Genomic DNA, 10,000 nt, shown 5'->3' with positions numbered 1-10,000 from the left:
AATGAAAATGTAATACCTTTATTAGAGGCAATGAGGCTAGCCCCTTTATCAAATAGCCCCAACCCAGGGTCTCCTTTGACCACGGCTCCGAACACTGAAACTACTACCCACTCCTCAATGCCTACTAGTGCATTACCCACCCAAGCAGAGAATCAATCTCCAGAAGACATTCCTACCCACCCAACTTCCTCAAATTCATCAACTCTACCCCCGCAACCTTCATCAAGCAACCAATCCTCCCTTATTACTACCTTGCAGCCTTATTCTCCATCATTCCGTAATACTCCCTCTTCCACACGTCCCCAGCCATCCACCACCACCAACCCTACAGATATCTTAAATACTCTGTTTAGCCCAGCTAAATGGGACCGATTTTTCGTGATCCCTGCTACAGCTCCTTACTCAGGCAACACTCTTCTCTTTCAACAATGCCTCCAAAAACAAGTAGGCAGAGTCCCTTTTTATACCAGACGCGATTGCTCCCGTCTGGTAACAGTCAGATCAGAAACTGAATCTAAAGCACTATCAAATTTAACTGATCATTCTGGCAACCCCATTCCTGCAGAACCTCATCCAACCCTTAATACCTGTACCGTAACTTTCTCTCTCTCCCCAGCAAACTGCCCAGTCGATACCAAAGATTGGTCAGACTGTGGAGAAGACTTATTAGGATGCCTCAAAGACCAAGATGTGAAATCAGTACGTTGCTACAACATTCCTCCTCAAGGTCAACGATCTACATCTCTCAGACCAATTCCTTTGCCACTCTAAACCCAGACACCCCAATCTCAACCACAGCTCCAATCTCAACTACAGCCCCAACACCAACCCCTCTTCCTCACCGCACTACCCGCAGTAGACAGACTAAACGTTCTAACCCTTCTTCCCCTACAGCACAATCACCTCCACAGACCTATACCTTTATTCCTGAGACACCAGTCTCCTCTTCCCCCCCCCCCCTCATAAGAAAACCTTTATCCCACAAAACTCTCCAACCAACTCCATTGCAGAAACAATGGATGACATTCAAAGCTATATGCTTGAGACACAAGATCCCATAAAACATGTTCCTTCCACACTTAAAGTTGTTTCCGATATTCATACCCCTCCTACTAATATTCCCCCTACACCCCTTCCTCCTACTCCCTCTCAACACAACCTAACCCCCTCAATTCCGTCCACCTCCGATATCCATCCTCCTGATATCCATCCCCCTCTTACAACACCCCTACACCCCTTCCTCCTAATCCCTCCAAAGACAACACACATCCTCTTCAACTCAAACTATCCATCCTTCCGATATCCACCCTCCTACCACTAATACTCCCCCCACATCTACTCCCAACACAACCCACCCCCTTCAACCCCAACTATTGGCACATTCTCCCTCCCTCCATCCCTTTTGCACTCCCTCCCGGATACACACGAGAATCACTCATGTCACAACAATGCCCGTCCCCAAATTCCCTACCTCCTAATACCCCTCCTTCACACCCCCTAGCTCCTTCTCCCCCAGATTCCCCAATACGTACCGTATGCGATATCACGCATAAGCTATAGCTCTCCTACATTGGAATATTCGCGGTTTCCGTTCTCATAAACCAGACCAACGTCATATCCTTGCTTCTTATAATCCATCTATTATCTGCCTCCAAGAGACTTTCCTCACACACCCTCCTATTCCAATTCCCAATTACCATTTTATCTATTCCCCACACTCCCTTTATGTCTCGTCTATACTTATCCATCATAAAACACCTTGTGTCATACCTCCCATACAAACTTCTGTCCCGTGCACAGCTATTCGCATATTTCTTCGCCGCTGGCTCACAGTGATTTCAGTCTATTTCTCCCCATCCCATCCCATTGACTTTACTGCATTTGAAACTCTAATTTCCCAACTCCAACCACCTTTCCTCGTAGTTGGTGATTTCAACTGCCGCCACACTCTGTGGGGTGACTATGCCGCTATGTCCACATCACCTCAACTACGCTCCTCACATATTCCAGCTACGGATTATTACCCCCACTTTAAAACCTTCTTGTATACTGGATGGCAATCTTTTTTGTCAAGACCACAACAATAAATTACATATAGTAAAACCTTCAATCTCCTCTTGGTCAGCTCCATTTCACAAAAACAGACGTTGGGAGACGGCCCTCGCACGCTTACGTATTGGCCACACTCGCCTATCTAATGTCACGCTCAGACCCGTCCCTATGTCCTTTATGTAACGTCCCTCTTTCAGTTCCACACATTCTCTTGTCCTGTCCACATTTTAATACTGCACGTACCTCTGCTTTTCCACACCTATCCTCCCAACATAGACATCCTTACAGAATCAACCTGTTCTCCTTCCTCAGACGCATGAATATCCTTCACTTGATCTAACTCCCTTACCTGAACCACCATAACCTTTTCCCCCATCAACCTTTCAATACTAACTCTAGATAGTTGACACATAGCAACTATCACCTGACATCCCCCTTTACTATACCTTCCTATAGTGCTATATGACCTTAGATTCTAGTACATTTATTTTAACCATTAATTAACCATTACCCTGCAGTTATATTTAAGCATCATTTCCAGTGTCTTGACACCATTCTCATAACAAAAATTTTAAGGGCAGTCATATAAAGAGTTCTAAACACAAGGTTGTGGATACCACAAGCTTGGCAGACCTGTTACTAAATTAGTTCCCTGTGTAGGCCAAGAACTTACCTCTGATTCCCCAGTAGATCAGTTTTCTCCAGAATTGTTAGATGACTTACCTTTTCAAAAGCCTTCTCCAGGTCAAGGAACACAGCTACTGATGTAAGAGTGTTGGTGGTGCTCAATAGGGTGTTTATGCTTAAAGCTGTATGTGAACTCATAAAGGTTTTCCTGTTGCCAATGTCTTGGCCAGACAGCTGAGGAGAGAAATAGTGATATGTCTCCTGGACTCCATAGGTTTTTGAACAAGTATTATGCCAGCTCTCTTCCCATTTTGGGGGACAGTTGGATTCTCTCAGAGAATATCAGTGTTCACCTAGTCTTACATTACATCTTTAGCACCATTAAGAAAAACATGGCATCTGAGTCAGCATTGCTTACCCTGCCTTTGATGAGGGCAAGTCTACCAGCTCTAAGGCATTCCTGACTTGTTCTCAACCCTGCTGGGAGATCTTCACCACCTCTCAAAATCTGAAGCCTCTGTCTGTCTGTTTCTGATTGTGGTTCATAATGTACATTCCTGCGGGCTAAGTCTGCATGACATGGTGCCACAGCTCTTTAAGGGATGTTTAGTGGCCAAAGGACCCACACTATTCCAAACACTGTTCCTGCCTGACCCATTTGGCAGTTTCCTTGGCACCCTTATAAACCTCCTTCAGGAGAGCTTGATTTTCGGGGGTTCTCTGCCTTCTTAAATGCTTCTTGGAAATGGTGTCTCAATGGCAGACCTCCTTATCATAGCATTGTGATACAAAGAGTCCTTGTGATCCCTGGACCATTTTCAAATTTTAGGAATGGTATGTGAAGCTACAAGGTTTGACTAGTTTGGACAATCTGTGGGGTCATGGTAACCAAGTGATATCTATATCACACTATTGACATTTGTATTCTAATGTCATTATGTATTTATTGTTCTCTGCACAATATAATATTTCATGTGATTTATTTCATCTTATATGTTTTTTTTATGTTTGCTACACACACACACACACACACAGAAATGCATGCATATGTGTATGCTCGTCTTTTCTCCTGTGTATTCATCTGTTTCTGTCTCTCGAAACACCCGTGTCGTATGGTCTTTCTCCTTCCAAGTGTGTTCTGGGTTTCTCCATCACCAACTGTCACTTGACAAATACATGCTATTATAGCTATTCTTAGACCACCGTACAATATAACTGGCAGAATCCTTGTTGTGAGCCAAGGGGCAACACCTCACTCGGAGTAGGTGCAGCCTCACTCCTACATCATTACTTCTTTAAACCAATCTTTCAAGTTGCAGTTTATGCCAGTTACTCTGTCTGTGGCAAGGTGTTGGCTCCCTTCTGTTAACCTCAAAGATGTTTGTGATCATGTTCCGATCTAATGTAGGTTGTGCCCATTGGCTGACGAATGATCAGATATTGAAATCCCTGTGTGATACGTTGTTTTTTAAGTTCTCTATAGGAGAGTGTCCAACCCTACAATTGGTGAACCAGTCCCTCCCCAAGTCCTATTAGGTCATCTTGACATCCCTCTTGTGTCTGGGCCACAAGAAGGATGCAGCTGTGGGAATTCGGTCTCTTGAAAGCCTGTCAACTTGGTGATAGGGGAGCCTGCAGAAGTACTCCCGTTTGGTAGGACTCAAATTCCTCCTTCTCCAGCGCCTGTGGAGTTGAGTCTTGACTGTGACCGTCAGGTAGCTTTGGGCCCTCCTTCATTGACAGTTGAGACATCCCTATCTAGCGTCCTTAACTCCCTGGGTGACCTATTCTCCCGGTCTGAACCTCACCACAGATACACTGGACTGAGCCCCGACAGGCCTTCCGACTCCATTCTGTCTAACACCAATGTGGCCTTTCTCTCCCCATCAGGAAACCTCACCTAAAAGAAATGACGATCCATTTCATCCCGAACAACATGGCAACCGGTCATTTTATCAACAGGTAATGCTCTCCGTACTATTCCTCCCTCTCAGGACTTCCAAGGCCCTGTGCTACTGGTGGGAGTCCGTGTCTTGTATTTGATAGCGAATCAGTGGCTAAGGAGACGAATCCCTCCATCCGTCATCGGTGCCTCCTTACCAGCGACAAAAAGGAAGAACATCAGTGGCCACTCTGACTGCACGAGACAAAGTGATTTGACATGGGCTACTTTCCGGAACTCTTTATAAACCTGCAAAACAACTCGGATCATACCGAAACAGGTCTGCTGTTTGTCTCATGGATCTTTTGCCTCATGCTGGCCAATCTATGGTAAAATTCTCAGCCCACCTTGCAGCGATTGCAAGCCCTCTATGGTATGCCTGTAAATCCCGGAGCTCCCTTAAGCTTGTAGAGCAACTGTCCCTAGAAACTGTCCTCCACCGAGCCCTGCTTCTGGAGGCTCACTCTTACTGCTGGTCGCTCACATGTTCTTACCCTCTTTCACTTACACAATCTTTGCCGAGACACCTGTCTTTTCGCAGCCCCCCACCCCCACTTCTCTCTCTCAATCTCCCTCCCCCCCCTCTCTCTCTCTCTCCCTCTCTCTCCCTCCTTCCCTTATTTCTCTTCTTATTTGATAAGCTCCGCCTTCCTTCACATACACGCGTTTCGGTGGGGTTTGGCACAGGAAGTGATCACGTGATGCTAAAACATTACTGCCATGGATGCCTCGCTCCAAAGACCATAGCTTACAGAGGTGCCATTTGAATACATTAACAAATATGCTTACATGCTTCTTATGCTAGATTTTCATTATAGGTGGTGGTGGTGGCAGCAGCAGTAGTAGTAATAGTGATATGAATATTAGTTTTTATAGTAGTAGCATTTCGTTGTTACAGTAATGATGATGATAATAATCATTTTTCAATAAGATAATTAAGGTAATAAATGATGATAATAGCAATGATAATAGTCCCCATAATATAAAAATGACAATGATCACGATCATAAGTGATTAACATAGTCGGCGATCCTAAAAATAATATTTACTCTATTAAGAATAATACAATATTATCATTATATCCTTTAGAAATATGTCTGTATATGCATGCATACTTGTGTATGCGTGTGTGAATTCTCTCTCTTTCCAATCGCATGTATCCGCGTGCCCTGACTTCGACGAGGCTGGCCCGAATGAGCACCTTATGCAGGCTCGGCACCAAGTCAAAGAATGCGCCCTCCCGCACGCACACGCGTGCCCGGGCGTACCGTTAATTGACCGTTCATGTCTCCATTAAGATCGGTTTGGAATTGAACACTGATACACTATCTCAGACTGAAAAGCAATAACAGGGTGGTTCCTGGAGTGGCCAATCACTGCAAGTCCACATACACACACCCGCACGAGCGCGCGCGCGCGCGCACACACACACATACACACACACACACACACAGGCTCTCTCTCTCTCTCTCTCTCTCTTACACACACACACACACACAGGCTATCTCTCTCTCTCTCTTACACACACACACACACACACATACATGCATACACACATACATGCAACACACACAGAAACGTAATGACAGAAATACATTTTTTTCGCTGAGCTCGAAAATAACTTCTAATAAGTGCGTACACCTTTTGCAAAGCGGTTGCTGTCTGACATCACCCCCCCCCCCCACCTTCCTCCGTGTCGCAGGTGTCGGGCCATGGGGCTGAATTGATGTGAATTGAACCGAAGGGCAAGGTTCATTTGCGGAACACTTTAGCGACATTGCAAAAGGGAATCTACTTCTACTGTGCATAATATCGCGGGAATCATTAGTGAAATTGCCTGGTTTAAGTTCTCGAACAGCCACGTGAGATTTTTGGTAATAGACTGAGGCATTCGAGAGCGTCTATGCGACTCGGCGTCTAAGTGCCAAAAAAGTATCATAAAGGCAAGGTACAGTCAGAGAAAGCTGGAACTTTCTCAACTCCTTAATATCTGTGTGTGCACATCTATGGATATGTATATATATATATATATATATATATATATATATATATATATATATATATATATTGATAGATATACATATATATGTACACACACACACACACACACACACACACACACACACACACACACACACACACACACACATATATATATATATATATATATATATATATATATATTGTGTGTGTGTGTGTACATATTTTAAACAACACACACACACACACACACACACACACATATGTGTGTATATTCATACATATATATACATATATATACATATATATATGTATATATATATTATATATATGTATACATATACATACACATACGTACGTGCGTGTTTATTTGTCTATATCTTTCCATGTATGTATGTATGTATGTATGTATGTATGTATGTATGTATGTATGTATGTATGTATGTATGTATGTATGTATGTATGTATGTATGTATGCTTATTTATACCATGTATGTATTGTGAGTGCGTGCATGTGCTGGTACACATATACTCAGCTTATGTCAAAAGCTCGATTTTTTCTAATATACTTCTCCAGTACTGGGACTGTTCAAGGTCTGAAATATCCGCATTGGTTCGGTGTATATGTTTTTACTAAAATCTTCTAGCAAGTTTTTCCTTTCTAACAAAAACCAGTATTCACAAGAAATTCCATTTTTTTAATCTGATCCAATGCGGCATTGTTACGGAGGATATATTATATGGAAGATTGATATATGAGTCTTCATTAACATAAAAAAGATGGAAAATATACTATAAATGCAAATGGGAAACAAAAAGAAAAAAACAAAATCCTCCCAAAAAAGAGAATTACGAAGAATGAAAGGGAAAACCCGATAAAAGTTCCTCCGTGTTTCAGCCCTGCATGAACTGTCAAAGCCGCAGACGATGCTGCTGAAGTTGAGCAGCTCTCTCTGCTAATCAGTCCCCGATTTCACCTCCCGGGAGAGAGGAATCGGGTCTGCCCTTTGCGCTCGTGCCGCTGATTAGACAGAGAGAAGCTGACACCGCAGAAGACAGTCGCCTGGTCAAGAAACATGTGGGACCTGATAGGGAAAGCGGCCGTGGCCCTGGTGGCGGCGCGCCTCGGCTGGTCCGTCCTCAAGGGGCTCTATGGGTCCTTCCTGGCGGCGGCGTTGGGACTCAACCTGAAGGTCAAGAAGACGGGCGAGTGGGCAGGTGAGGCCAGGGGAAGCGGGGGAGCTAGCAGGGGCAACGGAGGGATAAAGGAGAGGGTTGGTGAGGCCAGGGAAGTGGGTCACGGGAGTGGGCAGGTGAGGCCGCGGGGGATAGGGACCGGGCAGGTAAATGTTTGCCGTCGGACAGGAAAGTGGGATTCTTTATAAATGAGCAAATCACCATAAGGGAGACATAGAAATTTTGGGCACACCCAGGCTTGGCAAATGAACTTATTGAAAAAAAAGTGACCGAGTTGATTACAATGCTAATGGATTGTCAGAGCATACTGTGCAGACTAGTGAAATTGCTGTAGACCAATTTTTTTCATATTTTTTGGATTTCCATGTGAAAGTGGAGTATTTGTTTACAACCAAACTATACCTGTCAAAGACTAATGAATAACCCTCATCCTTAACATACAAATAAATAAATGTGAATTCTTTACAGTATGGATGCACTTGCCAGAAACTGTCCAAACTCCATGTAACAAACTCTATTCATTTCTTAAATTACTGTGATTAGATGTGGCCTTCGGGCACTGCCTGAGGGCCAGACTATAGAGTATTTTGGTATAAGTTAAAGACCGCGACGCGCGTAGATAGAGGAAAATGGACACCGCCATCTTATAGAGCGGGAAAAATAGAAGGGGATAGCGTATAGTTTAAGATGCACCGGCCTTATTGTCATCTTGGTATGCATGGCAAGACAGCAGAAACTCGGGGGCACTGAGTGGACTTGGGGTGTGAGTGGTGCTTTCTGCAGTGTTTTTCCTTTATATGTGGTGTTACCATTTGTGCATTATTATTTCTTGATCTAAGTACTTTAACATTTTATCCTCTGCATTAATGTTATCTTCACTTTGCGCTAGCTTAGGGCATTCATACTAGAAAGATTTATTGAATAAACCCCATCCTAAACATACAAACTATCACAAAGATAGCTACAGTAACTGAAAACCTTCCACACATGAAACCCTTTGACCCCTAACAAGCACTGTACTTGAGGGCTCTGTTCCGAGCCTCGAAGACCATTTTTTCTCCCTAGCTAATGGGGTCCTTTTGTGTATATTAACCATGTGTAGTAATACAAAACTAGTAGACATGACAGTAATGATTTAGGTCAATCTTTATGGTATAGATGCTCCAAGCTAGTGCAAATTGAAGATGGTATTCTTGTAGAGGAGTAAAAATTGCAATTGTTAGTTACAAGAAATGCGAGCAGTAAAGCCACAAATAAGAGAAAAGAGTACAGAAAGGGCTGCTCACAGTCTGAGTCTACTTGGCGCTTCCAAGCTTCAGCTCTATCGTGCTGTGCATACCGAGGTAAAGACTTACGGCCGGTTCGTTAGAATTATGCCAGGCCCAACCCAATGAATTTTCTTAAGTAAAGACGCAGAAATAAAGGCCTATCTGTGTATGTATATGATAGATATGCATATAACTGTCTATTTGCCCGGTTGATATGCATGTCTAGACTGATAAATATGCATTTATTTCTTTATTATGCATGTCAAGTATACGAATATTCTTTGGGTTGGGCCTCGCACAATTCTAACAAACCGGCAGTATGTTTCCCATAGGGTGTTGGAGGGGGGGTAGGTAGAGCTTTCTATCAACCCTCACCTTGGGTAGTGCCCAAAACGCACATTCAGTGGCGGTAATTTAGATTTTTGGAATAAATTTTAACATGTGGGATTGGGGTCTTGTTCGCTGGCGAATGCATCCTTGAGTTATGTACTGTGCAGTTTTGATACTGGACTGTAATCATCATGAGGGAATTGGAAAAATAGGAAGAGATAACAAGATATTTAAATGCTATTATAATCTCACTATAATTACACCAGTTCATTACACTGTATAGAATGAGAATATATAATATCTGTTCATTTATAGTTTATCCGAACTTGTGATTTTCTTTTATGCCTAATGTTATTTTGGGGATACATCTAGTGCTTTGATTGATCTCTTTCGTGTTGCAAATGTATAGTTTTCAAGTTATGCCTCTTTTTTAACTATGCCTACCTGCTCATTCCTAATGATCTTGTGGGGACCTGTTTTTTTTTTGGGGGGGGGGGGGCATGAAAGTGAGTAATATGCATTGCTAATGGTTCTTCTGATTTCTGTCTGTATGCACTACATTTCACCAAACCTTAGTAATTACTCAGCATTTTTTTCTTATTTT

At 43.1% G+C, this 10,000-nt stretch overlaps 1 protein-coding gene across 1 annotated transcript in view; it reads left to right on the top strand.

The window, feature by feature from the left end:
- The first annotated feature begins 6,372 nt into the window (after positions 1 to 6,372).
- spidey (hydroxysteroid 17-beta dehydrogenase 12 spidey) overlaps positions 6,373 to 10,000 on the top strand; it is a 13,281-nt gene continuing 9,653 nt past the window's right edge. Inside the window, exons 1-2 of the mRNA XM_027371017.2 lie at positions 6,373 to 6,569; positions 7,500 to 7,819. Coding sequence (XP_027226818.1) covers positions 7,678 to 7,819 — 142 coding nt within the window. The 5' untranslated portion in view covers positions 6,373 to 6,569; positions 7,500 to 7,677. The remainder of the gene's footprint in view (positions 6,570 to 7,499; positions 7,820 to 10,000) is intronic.

This window comes from Penaeus vannamei, chromosome 34 (assembly GCF_042767895.1).
Source record: "Penaeus vannamei isolate JL-2024 chromosome 34, ASM4276789v1, whole genome shotgun sequence".
Classification (NCBI taxonomy): Eukaryota; Metazoa; Arthropoda; class Malacostraca; order Decapoda; family Penaeidae; genus Penaeus; species Penaeus vannamei.
The sequence above is the reverse complement of the archived record's forward strand: the minus strand, read 5'-3'. Positions and strand labels throughout refer to the sequence as shown.